Here is an 18,038-nt window from a genome sequence, read left to right as displayed (position 1 = left end):
TTTGAAGGCAGTGTTAGCATACTGCAATTTCTACAGTATTTTGGGTAGAGAGTGACATCTAGAGGCAGGAAATACATCTTGCTTTTCATGCTTGTGTCGATTTTTTTGTAGCGAAAGGGTCTTTTAGTTGCATGCCTGTGTCATGACCTGGATCACAGAGGTTACAGCAACAGCTATCTTCAGAAATTTGATCACCCCTTAGCTGCTCTCTATTCCACATCAACGATGGAACAGCACCACTTCTCACAGACTGTATCCATCCTGCAGGTAGGATTATTGAAATTGTATGTTCTGTGCATTAGTGTCCAGTGGTGGAAAGAGGAGTCACATCATTACCAAGTAGATTTTCTGGAGCATGCTTAGTTTAATTTCTCTATTATACTGCTCATTTAGAAGAATAGAAGATTTATTACAGCAAGCTGGGTTTCACAATTAGCAACCTAAGGATTCAACAATAGGGCAAAACCCAGCTTTCTCAAAATCTTGAAGTTATGAAAATATTGTGTATTTGAAGGTCTTTACTTGTGGCCTGCCTTTGAAGCTTTTAGCTTCTCCTTCTCTGGAGGTTTTTCCCATGACCATGTGGAATAGAAACTTTGAAAATGAATAAAAATCGTTTTCTTAGTTACATATATATTTTTTGTTATAATGCATTTCAAAAAGATCTTCAACCATCCTGAAATTTTGAATAAGAACTCAAGTACTAGCAAAATTTTCTATGAGAAACTTGAAAACCTGCTGTAATAAATTCTGTGAACATTGAATGTGTGGCATGAAAGGGGAGATGCTAATTTTCCATGCATGAAAATTGTAAGCTTATTTCATTATGTTATTGTATGCTTTTTTGTTATTTGGCAATTTGAAACAAAAAAACGTGGGTAAGGTAATATTCTGTGAAAGAGTTCCTAGTGTGAGGTCACGTGTATTTATATTTAATGGAGAAAAAACTGCAAGAAAACATGCAGATACTTTTTGGGAAAATACAGGTGTGCTACTAACACACACATATTTTCTCATGAGTGAAATTTATATAATTCACAATTAGAAGAGTGAGAACTCTTACCTGTAAACCACTGCCAGTCCATGACATACTTGTGGTCACTAGTTTTAGTTTTCTGTGCACACTCAAGTTACAGCCTTTCCTTGCTTCTTTGCCACTAATTCCTTGTTAACCTTTTTTTCTTTCTGGTTTTTCAGGGGAAGATATTTATTTCCTTAAATACGTAAACACCTTTTAGGAAAAATGCATATTTTGTCTTGTATTCAGAATCACATGAGTATGGTTTTAGGTATCATACATTTAATCACAGAATGGAAGCTTTACCTCTGAATGCTCCTTCATGTAGGAGGGTGTAATTGAATCCTTCAGTGGTGGTATGGCGTTAGATGTTTAGTGTTCATTCTTCGTGTGAATTTGTGCACAGTGAGCATGTTACTCAATCATTAACACTTCACTGTCCCAACCATTTTGCATTTTTTCTGGCAGAAATGTTGTAATCGATGAAAATCCCATTTGCCATGAAGGCAGGGAACCCTTTTGCTTCCCTGGCACCTCCAGCATTTGCTGTCAATATGAGTGAGGGAAGGGGAATAAGTGGCCAGGGCTGTAGAGTGGATTCAAGACACCAGCTGCTGAAGCATCCATGGGTGGTAATTACCAGCAAAGGCAGACTAAAGCACCCTTTTGGACTTGCTGGGTTTTGTTTGAATCAAAAAATCTTACTGGATTCATGGACTGATTGGAAAAAAAAGACAGACCAATCCACCAAGCTCTTTAGTGTTTATCTGATTAAGTTTTCATTTTACATTTGTAACCTGCAGTACTTTTAACTGCTTGAAATTTGAGCTACTTTGCTCATCCACCTGCAGTTCTAGTGTACACCATACTTAGGACACAGGATTCTATTCACTAGTTTTAGCTCAGCAGGCAGAGAACAGAATCTTCAGAGTTGTATGTACTACTCAAAAGCCTAAGTGACACACTCATAAGTGGCAGCTTCTGTCAGCACTTTACAGAATCAGTTCTTTTTGAGTAGTCTGAACAGAAGCTGTCACAGTGGTGTTTCTGAGAGTGCTGCTTCTAAAGCCCAAGAGTAGAATCCAGAATAATTTAAATATTAGGACAAATAGCCTGGTCCCAGGAATTAGGCAACAAGTAAAGGGTACCCAAAACCCTGAATTGTGAGAACTAGTAGTAATAATTTTTTGCTCCCCAAGTGCTGATGATGGGTTAAAATGTTCTGAATTTTTTTTTTTTAAACATCATGTTCCATGACTTAGAAATCTGTCAAAGGAGCATTGAGACATAGATGGATTGTATTTTCTATTCGTTATTCACAATAAATCTACTTGTCTAAGTAAAAGTCCTGGAAAATGATGTTTATGTTCCGGATGGTGAGAGAAACCAAGCCTATCTGTACTGCAGAGGATTTATTTTGAGCAAATTATGTAAATGCTTGACGAAAGTCAGGGAAACTTTTTGAGCTTCAGCCCAAATGCCAATTAAATGTCAAAACACCTCTGCATTTGATATATTTTAATGATATTTTCTTTTTCTGAATGTGCACACCTTGACATGGCTAGCTCATTCTTTCTTTTTTTTTTTTTCTGCTTCCTCTCAACAGTAGGAAGATATTTGACAAGCTGTTTTCCAAATCTTAGAGACAGCAGATAGTCTTGATTTTTCCAAATGTGATATAGCTTCATGAGTGATCACAGTGCATGGTTATTGTCAGCTAAATGCACAATAATACCTAGTGGAAATTGAAAAGTGATGACAGTGGTGTGTTACCAGAGCCTCCATAGAGGAAATGGTTATCTTTAGTTTATGAGTCATTCAACTTAAGGTTGAACAAAACAGCTTTTCCCCCTAAATGTTCATATGCATTAAAATAATTATTTTTGTATAGAAAATTATGTCAGTAAATGCAGCGATTTCAGGCCCATTTCAACACGAGGAAAACAAAATTTGTTTGTATTTTTAACTTCAGTGTTTCTTTATCCATTCTATATATAGTGCAGTATCAAAAGTATGTTTAAGGGAGTTTACTGGTACAGGTACTCAGTTTACCCACTTGACTCTGGACCAGAATTTAATCACTCCAAGTTAACACTGTCTGGAAGTGTTGTGTCTATAGTGCTTTTAAATCAAAGAAAAATATTTCAATCATTTTTCTTTAGTAATACCTTTAGACTTCAGAAGGATCAGTCCCAAAAACAAATTGGTGGCTTAGTCATAGGTTTTTTCATTACAGTGTTTACAAAGGAAAAATAAAAATGGGAATTTCAGGCTATTAACATTTGAATTTGCAACAAAACTTGTCATTGGGCTGTAAAACCATCGTAATCTGTCTGGTGAAGTAAAGACTGAAATCATCTCAGAATTAGAGCTTGTGCTTTTTATTGGTTTTTTACTTTTTCATAGCTGGAAGGGCACAATGTCTTCTCCAATCTGAGCTCCAGCGAATATGAGCAAGTACTTGAGATCATCCGGAAAGCCATCATTGCCACAGACCTTGCCCTGTATTTTGGAAACAGAAAACAACTTGAAGAGCTGCATCAGACAGGAGCATTAAACCTTAAGAACCAAACACACAGGTAAAGCAGCAAACCAGTAGTAGATCCCTGTGGCGTTAGTCTAGAAAGAGAAACCTTATTTTTTAATAAAAATTCTCTGAATGGTAATTTCTTACGTATGTGATCTAAGTCTAGCAGTGTGTGAAATTCTACATATTTAACAGTAATTTCCATTGCTTTGTTTTTGTGTTGACCCTTACATGGCTGATGACTTTTCTGTCTTAATTTAGGCCAAGTGCACTTTGCATTTAGTGATTGATTTTTCTGTGTATTTCCTCTGGTATATTTGTCTGTTGGTACAGTTTTAATGACTGTCATCACACTGGCATGCAGGTTAGCAAACTCTATGCTTTTTCACATGGAATAGGCATTATTAACAAAGATGCAGTTGTCCTTAAGGGCCATCTTAAATTCTTCATTGAATGAAAACAAGTGAATTTAAATTAAATTGCCAGGTTTTAAAACTTATAGACTATTAAACTTAGATTCACGAGCCATAGATTTGTGCTATTAAATTGGTTAAATGGGATTTTTTTTTGTGTGTGTGCCTTATTCTAGTAATGATTTTACTATTACTGATGCTGTTCAGTTACTCAGTGAACAGGTTTGTCAGCATATAGGACAGAGATATGCATTGGATTCTTGCTCTGTCAGATTCATTCCAACCAAGCAATGACAGCATCTTGAGACAGACTCAGAAGTAGTCTTTCCTCTTTTTAGGAGCTTTTTTTCCTCTCTCTTTAGGAAGCAAAGAAATGCAGCAATAATATATGCCATCTTTCTTTTTATAGACTTGTACTGTATATTCAGAAAATTATAGAGGGGTATATGAGTATTTGAACAAACAGGCATTCTGTGCCCTTATCTATGTATGTGATTGTGTAGAGGATGGTCAATGAACTCTGGTTGCAAACAATGTAAAGGAATACAGTATACAATCTGTGCCATGCCTTACCAATGAATCATAAGCAAATGAGGAAGAAACAATAGGTGGGAGAAAATTCGTAGTGTGTATACATAGCTGCTGATTAAACTGAGGAAGGGAAAATGACAACTTTGCAGAGAGATCATTAATTCTCTATGAAACTTTTGATTTCTTGTTATTTTTTTCTATTTTAGAGATAGAGTGATTGGCCTGATGATGACAGCTTGTGATCTGTGTTCTGTAACAAAGTTGTGGCCAGTTACCAGACTGACAGCCAATGATATATATGCGGAGTTCTGGGCTGAGGTATGTGTGATTCTTTTGTTTACTCTCCTTATAAACAGAAGCATCCAGGAAGGAAGAACCCAACTATAAGTATTTTTCAATAAACATCTTGGTGTGCTTGTTCTAAAGAGAGTTCACTGGTGCATGCGTGTGTTTGTTGCTTGCTCTGATGTTATTTAATAAGAGCTGAGTTAGCTGTCTAATTTTCAGGCAGTGTTTTTTCTCTCTGTTCAAGATCATGTAGAAAGTTTGTCCTAACATAAAATGACCAAGCAACAGAACATAGAAGAAGTCACTAGCTGTCGTTTTTGTAGAAATGCAAAATATGAAACCACCTTCCAGGTCAGCTGCCTTGAAACATATAGCTAGTGTGAGTACAGAAAATGCTAAAGCAAATATGAAAAATGTTCAATTTTTTTTGAGTCTTCTCTGTGAGCCAGCTCAACAACAGCGTCTCCGAGAGCTGGGTCTTCAATACATTGAAAGTTACTCAACAATTAATGCGTACTGAGAATTGAAACAAGGAATTAAGCTGTAGTAATGTCATCATGTTCATAAATAAATATTCAGTCTCTCTCATGTCATATGCTGAAGCATAAATATTCTAATTGTTTAATTTTTAAAATGGAAGTAACTGCTCTGGGGATGAGGAATAAATTTAATATTATTTATATATGGAGTGGAGTTATGCAACTTTAGGAGATACATTGTGTTTTCAGGACTGCTATTGCATGTGTGTATGATAAAGTGTTTTTCTTTTCTGTTATATGCCCTGTGGAATCTTGCAGTATTCAGTGGGCTTATTTCTGTTTTACACAGGCATAAAATAGAAATCAGACCCATGGAGTTGGTGTAGCATGCATATAGTGTGAAGATTGTTGCGTGTTCATTATGAAATTCCAGATGTGTGCTTCTTGTGGGTGTATTTCATATTCACATGTTCTTGTTCTCTTAATTACAAACAGGTCAGACTACAACAAAATATTTGAAAAATGCTGATTGTATAAGCTCAGAGATCTAGTTCAGTACTCACTTTCTGAAATGCTTGCACTGGAAAGTGAGTGTTCTTAGGAGTGGTAGAATGGAGGTATAACGTTGACATGCCTCACTGATTACATATCAACTTTTTGGCTTAAAAGTAAAAAGAGTTTCCAATGCAAATCATGTGACCTCAGTGGACAAGGAAGAATAAAACTGATGTTCCATACTAAAAAATAGTAAAAATGGAATTATGGGTGTAATTGCGCCTGCCCAGATGTTAATTTTTTTTGTAATCCAAGGATGAGTTAAAAAAGGTAGATATTGATATATATTGAAAAGACAAAATTTTTGACAAAGAGGGTACGCTGTAAATTCATCTGCCTTCCTCAGCTTTTCCTTGGATGGGTGAGTTGTTTTCTACTAGTCATTGTATTATGTAGTTTGAAAGATGAGACTAACTGAGCAGATAGAGCAGAATAGAACGATTTCTTTGGTTTTAGTCTTCTGTTTGCTTTATATTATGAAGACACACTTGGAAAGTGTGTATACATGGACTTACAGCATCTGCTGTTTACATTATCACTTAGGTGAATGTACAAAATGAGCCTCTCCTTGGGTATTTTTCTGAGATTGGCTCAGAGTTGATAGCACACGTTATTTTAAATTCTGGATTTTTAGGTTGACATAGAATAGAAGATGGAAATGAATTCAGTTCTCAATAGTCTTGTTTTTGTTTTCTTAATCTCTCTTTCTCTCTACTTTTCTCCAGGGCGATGAAATGAAGAAAACAGGTATTCAGCCTATTCCTATGATGGACAGAGATAAAAAAGATGAAGTCCCTCAGGGTCAGGTATGAACTATTTAAGGAAAATGGTACTCGTTTATGAATAAAACACGTATGGATAAAACATTTCATATATTAGTGAATATTGCTTTTGAAATTGGGTTATTCAGACTGCTAAATTCTATGTTCTGCATGTGACTATGTTATTTTTAAAGTAGCAGAGGAAAACTTGTTTTCAAATTTTTGCTTAAATGACAACGTGCTGTTTGCTGTCTTCATTTTTTTCCCTTTCTTTGTACTTGTAGCTCTAGCTAAGACCACAATCACTTTGAATTTTTACGAGTGTCAATAGTACTTTTTATCTTAGTAAGTGGTGCTTCAGCCCTTAGCTAGTGCCCAAAGGAGGGTGAGAAAGATGATGACAGGCCTTGAGGGGAAGCCTCAGCTGAGGTCACTGGGTCTCTTCAGCCCAGAGGAGACTGAGGGGAGCCCTCACTGCAGTCACAGCTTCCTTGTGAGAGGAAGAGGAGGGGCAGGCACTGATCTCTGCTCTGTGCTGACCAGTGACAGGACCCGAGGGAATGGCCTGAAGCTGTGTCAGGGGAGGTTTAGGCTGGATATCAGGACAAGTTTTTTCATGCAGAAGGTGTTTGGTCACTGGAACAGCTCCCCAGGACAGTGGTCGCAGCACCGAACCTGACAGAGTTGAAGAAGCATTTGGACAATGCTCTCAGGCACATGCTGTGACTCCTGGGAATGGGCCTATGCAAAGCTGGACTTCGATGGTCCTTGAGGGTCCTCTCCAACCCATCATATTCTTTGATTCCATGGTTTTCATTGAGCCAGAAGGGCTACAGGGTGACTGTATCTTATATCCTATTTTATTTTTTGACAATTATAGGATAATCTCCTTTTTCCACTGAAGTAAAATAGCCCCCCTTAAAAACTAGCAAACAAGAAGAAAAAAAATGCAAAACAAATGGGAAGAAAATGAGGCAGTATGCGAAATAGTGTGGGTAAGCAGACATCCCATCTGCATGTAGCCTTGCCTTCTAAACAGCTGCAGTTTCTTTCTGTTGGTTGCAGTCTAAGTACCTCGTCTCAGAGTCTTGGGATCACAGCTCAGAAAATGTAACTTATTTGTGTTTAAAGTACACAGAGGACTTGGTTACATAGCAGTATGGGAGGAATCTTTGTATTGATGAAGACGAGAGTTGCTCTTTAATTTCTAAATAAGGACCAAAGTTTGCTCATGGTACAATACATAGTATTTCACTAAAAGGCATTTAAAAATTCTGCCCAAAGGAAGGGATCATAGTGCACTATTGTAACTGCCATAAGAGTCTGGGATAAGTGAGTGATGTTATAATGAATCTGAATGCAATCTGTCATCCTTGATAATATATAAGTAGCATTTGCTAAAAATTTCTTCATGCCATGACAATTCAGCTGTGGCATCGTAGCCATCACAGGCCCCTAAGCCCATATGAGCCAGATGTCATTAAAAATGTGCTCATTTGGTGTTCCCTAAATATGATAATGGTAAAAATATAAAAATATTGCACTGCATACATGAGAAGCAACTGCAAACCAATCATGGATCACACTGCACACCATTGACAAATGTGCAAAGGTTCCAGCAGTTTAAGTACATTGAGCTATGCAATGCATACCCTGGAGGACATCAGAATAATCCATAATCCGACCATATTTTGTGAATGCTGCACAACCTTCCATTTTTAAAAAATAAAGTCATCACATGAATAATGTTTGCAGAAATGTCTCTGTCTCCACCTACCTCCCACCATTACTGACACCAAAAAGGTAGACATATCCTGAACAAATGAAATTAATCAGTTGAATAATAAAAGGTTCTGTAGAAAACCCTACCTGAAGCAGCCATATCAGTCATAAAAGAAAGGCATGTAAGCAGCTTGTAATTACCAAAGATTTCACTGTCGCTGCTTGTTTTAAGCATTTGGATATTAAAAGTAGATGCAGAAGTACAATTAACTAATATAAGTAGTAATTAAGTAAAGAACTTTGAGCTGTTGGCTTCCAGTATTGTAGTTTGGCAACAATTTAACTCTTTTTTTTTTCATTCTTGTTTTTCATAGATTGGCTTCTACAATGCTGTAGCCATCCCATGTTATACCACCCTTGCACAGATCTTTCCTCCAACTGGGCCACTACTCCGAGCATGCAGGTGAGTAAATGTGCATAGCTTATAGCTTGGTCAAGGAAAAAGCAAGAGTGCTTTGCAAGTTTATCTGGAAATACAGATTTTTAATTTTAGAATTTGCATGAACATTAACAGGGATACACATCTCACATGAACCAATTCATAAACCTAGAGGTGATAACTACTGTCTAGGACTACCCACTGTAGATCTACAGACACGGCTGATTAAAATGTGTTGGATGCCAAAAGTGTTCAGAGAGAAACAGTTCAGTGTTTATGCATCCCTGTCTGTGCTGGTTCAGTGCAATATCTCTCTGTGTCCTTTTTACTTCACTGTGCTTCCCACGAAAATTTTGTCTAGTATTCTCTTAATTAAAAAATATGTGTTAAGGATGTGGTTTTCGTTCATATCAGAAAATTTCTATTAAAAAACAAAAAGAGAAATATCCAGAAAATATTCAGTAGTTGAGAGCATAGGAGTAGTAACATTGGGGTATGGGAGAAGCAAATGTAACTTTCTCCTATTGCTTGGGTTGTTCTGGAAAAGAGGCAAGAGTCCTTTACCTGTTCGCTGCTTCTCCACTTAAATGATGGTGGATTGCTTTGTAGGTAGTTCTGTACAGTAATAATGTCCTGGGCCTTAGCAATCTTTCCTGACAAAAATTTTGCTGAAACCAATGTATGCTTCATGAAAGTGTTCCACTTTCAGGTTAATCCATGTTTTCTAGAAAACCCCAGTTGCTTGATGAAATCCCAGCAATCTCTAACCTTATCAAGTGGTTAAAAGTCTGTTTTTCTATGCTCTCACTAGTACTTTCTAATGCTTTTTTTTGTTTTGTTGTGGTTCTTAAATTCTAGCTTACTTTGAACTTTTTCTTAGGCTGTATGACACAGCTACCTCCTCTTGTGGATCTTGTGGAAAAAAATTACTTCTTTTTAATAAATATTTTCTCTTTAAGAAGAGTAGATAAAGACATGAAAAAACAAGAGAACATAAAGAGCTGAAGGAATGTTTTGAGACCTTAATAGAGAGAGACTAAGTAATGTATTTGGTTTATTAAAGAAAATCATAGACTCTCACAATGGTTGAGTTGGAAGATCCCTTGGAAGAGATCATGTAGTTCGGTTTCCCCTCTGTGGGAATGCACATCTGCTAGAACAGGGCCCAGAGCTTCACCCAACCTGGCCTCAAACACTTCCAGGGATATGGCATCCACAGCTTCTCTGGGCAGGTTGTTCTAGTGCCTAACCACCCTTACAGTAAAGACTCGATCAAAATCAAGTTTTTATTCCACTTAATGGCTTAGAGAAGCTAGGTGGAGAGCTTAAGACTGCACAGTATCTTTTACAGGAGCAACAATCTGGGAAGACACATATCTTTTGATTTCTGGCCACATGGATATGGCAATGAGGCTTATTTGCAGAAGTAGCCCATTTTACTTGGTGGTTCATATTTTAGAACTCAGATGAGGATATTTAAAGTTGAATTGTAGATATCAAACACCCACGAAGGGATGTGCTTTAGATAAAGGTTCTCCCTAATTCTGAAGATCAAGCATGAATGTCTTTCCAAGTGTTGGTTTCTCTGCAGAAGGTGTGATGTCTGAAGTAAAAGCAATCAGACTCCTGGCAGAGATGATATGATGTTTTTCTATTACAGAAATTATGTTTGTTGTTTGTAATTCAGATTGTGCTAGCGTAGCTTTCAGAAGTATAATTTTAGCAGTCTCCACACTGGATAGAGCTCTGGACAGACAGCTCCCTGTCTTGCTGTTGTGTATTCTTTAATTTAGATTGTGCTAATGCAGAACTGAAATGCAGATGAGTAGATAAAGCCTCTGCAGGACTAAAGAGCTTCTTGAAAATCCACATCCTGGCATAAAGTCTTCTGAGGAGCAGTTCGGTAGCTTTCTCTTATTCTTGATATTATCCTCTGCTTTTTCTTTGAAGAGAATGAAAAGGAAGTCGAAGAGTTAAGGCTTGGAGGTGGAGCATAGGAAATCAGAACACAGATATAACTTCAGGTGCCCAGTTATTAAAAAAAGATGTTATTGCAGGGTCTAGAATACTTCAGAGTATTTCAAATGGCTGATTTTGCACTGCACTTTTGTTTTTCCTTTATTTTTGATGGGTACCTGTTATTTGGTGTGATCAGAGGCATGCAACCTTATTCTTGTTTGGTGTTTCCTTAGTTGTGGACTGAGCCAATTTTGATATCACCTCTTCAGCAGCAGTGCTCATTCTTGGAACACAATATTTAAGCTCTGGTGTCCTTGAGTTCTTTGAAACTCAGACACCAGCTGCAAATAGTAGCAACAAAAGCAGCCAAGGCAGCATGTCAGCATCAAGGCTTTTATTTTTAGAACCTCTGGGCATTAATTTCAGACTCTAGGAGCCAGGGCTTCATCGGGAGCTCAAAGGCAAATGAGTCGTGTTATCTATACCTTACAAAAAAATGAAGTATCCAACACTGATTTCACTAAAATAAGGTAGCAACTAACAGTCCAGAGGATTTTCTTGTCTGGTAATTTATTTCACATTTTAAATGCTTTCTTCTCATCCTGTGTAGATCAAAACTATTAGCCCACCTGTGCTACAGTGTTCAGAATAAGCCCTGGGTAACTTATGTAGCCCATGTACTCAGTAGGCCTACCAAAGTATAAATGGTAGTGTATTTATTTGGAGGATGAAATGTTGTTTTGTTTTTTTTATTTTATTTCAGACCAGATAATTTAAAACCATTTTCCATGTACTTTTGCGTCTCTCAATTCTTGCTGAAATTGATATAATTTAAAAATATTTTGGCTGCAATTCTCATTACTTTCCCAGTTCCAGGAAGGAGACAGAAATTGTGATGTTTCTTTTTTTCTGATCCTTAGTGCCTGATTGTATTAGCTGAGGTTCAATGCCATAATTATGCTGTCTTCATAACTTCCAGTTGGCCAAAGCACTAGCAGAGCATTTTCTTGCAGAAAATGGTGTGGGTGTTACCCTAGAGGGCACCAGCTTTCTTTAGTAGACTTCATCAGATCCTGCCTTCCACCACCCCCAGAAAATGCAACATTTTCTCTTCTTACCTGTTAGCTGTGCTTTCAGTTCAGTATTTGCTGGTTTAGCAAATGTTTTGGCAAGGCTGTGACATAAAAATCAGAAAAGCTTTGCCACTTAAATTCTGGTGTAATATCATGGTATGGACATGCCATGGGAGACGTTTTAGTGCTGTTGCCATCTTGTTTGTGTACTGAAGGCATCTAAGAACTGTTGCTTTAGTAACTAGGGATCTGACAGAACGAAGATGTAATAGTTGCGTTTGCTCTCTTTCTTGACATTTATATCTCGAGAAAAGGGTACCCTTTAAATGTAGTAGACTGCTAATATGATCACCACAATAGTAATTGAAAACTGATACTATGATCTTGGCATGCAACGTTTTATATGCTGTCAGGCAGCCCTTTTGCAGGGGTTTCAGAAAGCTTAATCTGCTCCTGTGCTCCAGGGTGCTTTTTCAGTCTCTGCAAACATGAATCTCTTGGGTCACAGCTGGGCTTTCCTATGGCCAGGAGGGCTATAAATTTGTTGTGGAAGCAGTTGGTAGCCTCTAGCTTCAGGGCTTGCCTCAGGGAAGGAAGGTGTACTGTAGGCTAGGATACAGTAAACGTGGATATGAGTTAGACAGAATTACAAAATGGGATAACTGAAGTTGAAGGCTGAAATAATGTACAGATGATAAAAGCTTGGTGACATACAGGTACTAATATAAATATACTTACATAAATATAAATCTCAAAGTATAATAAAGGAGACATTATTGTGAGGAAGAAATAAATCCCAGTAAATTTATGAACAGTGTCTTAACTTAGATTTTTTTGCATCTCCAGGGACAATCTCAGTCAATGGGAGAAGGTAACGAGAGGTGAGGAAGCCTCTATATGGATTTCTTCTCAATCCCTTGCACCTGGGACCTCAGATTCTCTTCCTGTGAAGATTGATGACTGAACAGCTGCAACAGATTGCTTTAGCCCGAAAAGCACCCCTTCTTGTTTTGGGGATTGTTTTTTGTTTTTGTTTCATTTTTATTTGAAAACTAAAAAAAAAAAAAAAAAAAAAAAAAAAAAAGGAAGAAGGAAAGCTACAAAGCGCTAAGAAGTAGACCTGCCTAGGAAGGTAACACCCATGGAGTTACCTCAGCTAAATGACTCTGGCAGCCAATCTCCTGACCTACACCAGTGACACAACATAAACAGAGGGAAAATGACAACCCAGATGTTTCGGAGTCAGCTATCAAAAGAGAACTTACAGCTTGTGAATATAAAAGACTGGCCTTATCTCATGGGCTACATTGCTGAGGCCTTAATTTAAAACTGATAGGGGTGGGAGGGAGTCTTATGGGGTACTTCTAAATTGTATCTTTCTAGTAAGGGTTTCAATGGTACTTTTATTATACCGTACTGTGGCTGGCTTTAACACCAGTGTCACTTGGGAGTTCTTGGCTATAAATAGAACAATATACCCATTGCTATTGTGAATGTTTATGTGTGATCTACTTGTAATCAGTTTGAACTCCAGCAGAATCCTTGGAGATTATAATTTATGCTTAGGTTACAGTGAATTCTCTTGCTGCAAACTAAAGGAAAACCAACATTCAGGTTCAAGTTTTAAAGTACTTCATTAAGCATCATGATGCCGATTGTCTGTCACTCACAAGGGAAATGCTGATAGAACTAGTGAAGGTGCTTTGTTCTTTAGAATGCTTTTTAAACCTAGACAACTCCTCCCTTAAAACACTGGATGTACTGGTTAATTATCTCCGATGTGAGAGGGAGTTTCAGATTGGAGTTTTTGTATCCATAGTGACAGAAATATTGGATTAAAATTTAAATGTGACAGCAAAAATTTCCTTGCCTAGCTCACAATTAAGTAAAGTCATCATTTTTATTTCTACCTACTAAGCTGTATTTTAAAAGGTATTGGAGACATACCTGAAGTATGCTATCTGCTGGGAACAAAAGCCTTGTCAGAAAAGTCAGGTCTGATAAGAGGGATTGTGGTACCATCACAATAAATCAAAAATGTGTTTGTATTGACTAGCTTTTGTGTTGCACAATAACACTGCATGTCTTCTACTGCTTCCCCCCCCATCCCAAGATTAGTGAAATTAGATAACTTCTCCATTTGTCTGTTTGTTTTTGCCCCTAGTTAGCGAAATTTCCAAGTTTAGAAAAACCTTTCTTAGTGACAGAATAGCTGACTGAAGACAAGTACACTAAATGGTGTGTTTACAGTTCTGTGCTCACTTAGGCCTCAGCCTTACAAACTTATGCACAGACTTATATGTAATGCCACTCTTAAATTTAGTGCAATTGTACAGAATATGTTTCACAACACTTAATTTGCCTTTGTCTTTCTCTTAAAAATGAGAAAAAAAAAATCTTTATAGCGATCCACACAGTAGGTGAAAACAGTCTTTGCATACCTTTCACATACAGCCTATACTGCATTCTGTGCTTTTTCACAGATAATGCACTCTTGTGGAGGTTCCGTGATAACATGGCCATTGTGTAACTGCAGTGAGTAATGGTAGTGACCTAAAGACACAACACAGGTTCTCTTTTTCCATCTCCTGTCTTTTGGGCTCTATTGCTCTAATAGGCATGCCAGCTTTTGAGTTTCATGTGAACAACTTGGCCTCTTGAGTTTTGCCTTCTGTTATGGTCGAGCACATGCCAGTATCTGTTTATGTGTACAGTACGTGATCCGTATTGCATAATGTATAAATGCACCTAAGCCTTTGCTGTACATAGAGATTCCACAGGCTGAGAATTCAATATGAAGTTATCTTATTTATATGATGCATGTTACCTAGCAACAGCCCCTTAATTTTTTTTTTTTTACTTTGCCTTACCAATTCTAAGTGCAGCAATTCTTTGGTCATCACAGCAAACTGGTTTGGAGTTGAAAAATAGCAAAAACAAGAAAGAGAAGAAAATGGAAGGAAACAATTGCACCAAAACAGAATGAATAATGTCTCATGCTATGTCCTCTACTTTCCTCCTTAGCCATTCTATTTCAGCTAAATGCAGATACAACCTTTCATCCACTAAGTACTTGAGACATAATCCATGGTTCTTAATTTGCATGGAAATTAGCTAAATCTATGGTGACTACAAAAATGCTCTCTGAAATTCAGATACTGGATGTAATGTTTTCCTTCGTGGGTTAAGTATATTTGCTTAAGCGTATTTGCATTAAATATATTTGCCATTATTTTCCCTTCTTTTTCCCTTTCTATTTAAAAATGCTGATTTTAAAAGCATTGCAAAAGCATTCCTTATCACACTATATCTGTGTATGGAAAGCTTTTCATCCATCTTTTACTCACTGACAATAAGGATAACTTCACTAGTTCTGTTTCCTACCATTGAAATTGTTTGACAGTATCACACACTGTTATGTTTTGAAGTTTGTGAGTACTGATAGAGGTCATGTTTCCCTGGCAAATTTGTCAAATTGGCAATAAGTTGTTCTATTAATGTTTCAAGTGAATCAGCTACTGTTTGTAATACAGAACTGTCCAAACCACTTAAAATACATGTTTGCTATAGTATGTCTATTAGAATTTTTTAAAAATCGGCTCCAGTGGCTGTAGTTCGGTTTGATTTTCTACTGTGTAAAAGGAGAAAGGTCATGACAAAATATTACTCCTTGGTAGGACCTAGACCAACAAAAAGTCATGATGAGCTGTTTGGTTTTTTTTAAGAAAATGTTGTCTCTCTTAGCATTTACCGAGTACAGATTTGTGAGTGTATTTTGTAGAAAAAGGACTTGTACCTGCACTTCCAAAGTAAAACCCACCAAGAGTTAGAACTTTGGAGCTGCATTTGAATTTCGTGAGCTTTAAAGACATGTGGAGATTTAACTGTTCAAAGGTCTGGACTCAAAATCACAATCTATTTAAGACATCCAAGTTTGTAAGACATCTGACTTTAATTAAGTTAAATTATCAAAATTCATTCTTGCTTCCATTTTTATCCTTCTAAAACTGATCTTGCTCAAAAGAATGTATAAAAAGCTTAACAGATCTTTCCTTTCCTAGAAGTGTGAGATTTTATATTTCTGGAATTGCATTTTTCTTGATAATAATTCCAGCTGCTTTTTCCTCTTACATCTAGTAAAAGCAAAAGCACTGTTTGAAGTTGTAACTGAGCATTTGTAATGTATTATGAAAAGGTGCCTGAAAGGTATGCACTAAGTGAGAAAAATAGTTGACATAGCATGATACTCATCAGAGATGTTACCTATTTTATTACAGCATGACAAGTTCCATTGTTATGATTAATCTATGAATTTTGCATGATTTTGCAACATTCTACTATAATGGTTCAAATCGTGGAAGTAATTTTTTTCTATAAGCGACCATTAGAGAAATGAAATCTGTTTGGTTTTTTTAGCTGGAGTATATGATCAAGTGTATTAACTTGGAGGGGAAATTCATCTTTTTTTATGTGGCGCAGTTTTCTTTCTTGTGTTTAAACTTAAAACAGTGTGATTGGTTTGCTGTGACTGCACTTAGAGCATTTAATGTTAAAGTTGTAGGAGTAGCAAAAAGCACTATTCATGTTAAAAAATAGAGATTGTTAGATACTCAAATCAGTCATGACCCTCTTGAAATAATGCATTTGCCTCAAACACTGTGATATTGGACCAGGTCTGTGAAGTGGAACAATTAATTTATTCATTCTAAACACAGAAAAGGCTTTCTGCACACTACTACAAGGAAGTTCATGTTGAAACTTTAGGTTATATATCCCAATCTGGCAAAGGCACATCATAACTTTTGTTTGCTTTCTGACCAAAAACTGTGCTCGATTGTAATACGGGTGTATACTCTGTCAAATAAACCTAAAATAATGGACTGCTTTCTAGGGTAGATCAAACTGATTTGTAGAGTAGTTTCATAAATATTCCAAATTCAGGTTGGGCTGTTATGTGGAGAAGAAAGAACTTCAAGGTAACAACATTCAACTTTACTACATTTAGTGAGCTGAAAAATTTGTTTTATATATATATATATTTACACACACATATATATATATATGATACATATAAACTATCTTTGTAAAAAATATGCAAGTGCAATAATTTAAAGAGGTCTTAACTTTGCATTTATAAATTATAAATACTGTACATGGTGTGTAATTTTTTTCATGTATTCATTTGCAGTCTTTGTATTTAAAAAACAAACCTAAACCTTTACTATTACGTTTGTACAATAGAACAGTAAGCATTTATTATGATATAGTTAAGTTGTAAATAAATTCACAAACCAAACAGCCAGTACATATGCATATATGGGTGTCCTATTGTGAAACCTGTTTTTGCTTTTACTGCTGGCTTTAGCACAGCAAGATGACTTCTGTGGATATGTAATTATACATATAAATATATGTATGATACATAAAATATATTTAGAAATGTTCATAATTTTAATGGATATATCTATACATATACTTTGGTGTGAATATTACTGAATACAGAGTTTTTTAATATTATTTTTCATGTTTATTTTTGCTATTATTGGGAGTGCAAGTGAGGGATGGGAATGGGTGTGCATATATGTGTGTTTATACCACAAGTAAACCACAGCACAAGTGATTCAAAACATGATGGAGCCTTTTGAATAGGCAGTGCTTGTTGTTCCCTGTATTTGCAGTTTCCTGCTTAAGGTAAGTTTTCCCAACATAAGACATTTTTCAATGCAATTTTATCACCTATTGCAGGTTCACGTTGTCCCAAACTGCAAAGGGATCTCCTTTTCTGTTTGCCCTCCTGCTGCCAGCAGCTTACCTTGCTGTTGATAGATAACTTCCACACAGATCCTTGCTTTGCCCCTGTCTAATGTCAGTGAAGGTGATATAGGATTATTTGCTACCTTTAGGAATTATTGTGATACTCAGATACTGAATTGTAAAAAAGTAATCCTGTGCCCAAATTTGTAAGGTCTAGTCCAAAGCAATATAAGGCTTTAACAACTGCCAGTATCCTGAAAATACAAGGTAGGTTCAGAGAACTGTAAAGCAAAATTCTGAGTAACACATGAAAAACTAAATTTAAAAAAAAATCTGAAAAAAGGAGATAAAATTAAATCTGCGTATTTCTCCACTTAGATACTCTTATATCCACTTATACTCTGGTGAGCAGCTCTTCCAGAAAGCTCTGTTTGCTGCAATGGCCAGCTTTGGTGATGAGAGAGAAACTACACTGATATTTAATGATTTTTTAGTGTTTGTTCATTGAATTTCAAATTT

General features: G+C 36.5%; 1 protein-coding gene across 2 annotated transcripts in view; it reads left to right on the top strand.

Annotated features, from left to right (window-relative positions):
• The window catches only part of PDE10A (phosphodiesterase 10A), a 171,945-nt gene extending 154,663 nt beyond the window's left edge, over positions 1 to 17,282 (top strand). The window contains exons 17-22 of one of the 2 annotated variants that reach the window (XM_014875864.2): positions 112 to 267; positions 3,425 to 3,597; positions 4,696 to 4,807; positions 6,537 to 6,617; positions 8,669 to 8,757; positions 12,612 to 17,282. In XM_014875864.2, coding sequence (XP_014731350.2) covers positions 112 to 267; positions 3,425 to 3,597; positions 4,696 to 4,807; positions 6,537 to 6,617; positions 8,669 to 8,757; positions 12,612 to 12,729 — 729 coding nt within the window. In that variant the 3' untranslated portion in view covers positions 12,730 to 17,282. Of the gene's footprint in view, positions 1 to 111; positions 268 to 1,197; positions 2,615 to 3,424; positions 3,598 to 4,695; positions 4,808 to 6,536; positions 6,618 to 8,668; positions 8,758 to 12,611 lie in introns of those variants that run through there. The other variant, XM_088161417.1, reaches the window with a different exon arrangement.
• The last annotated feature ends 756 nt before the right edge of the window (positions 17,283 to 18,038 follow it).

Source organism: Sturnus vulgaris, chromosome 3 (genome assembly GCF_052056855.1).
Source record: "Sturnus vulgaris isolate bStuVul1 chromosome 3, bStuVul1.hap1, whole genome shotgun sequence".
Taxonomy (NCBI): domain Eukaryota; kingdom Metazoa; phylum Chordata; class Aves; order Passeriformes; family Sturnidae; genus Sturnus; species Sturnus vulgaris.
The sequence above is the reverse complement of the archived record's forward strand: the minus strand, read 5'-3'. Positions and strand labels throughout refer to the sequence as shown.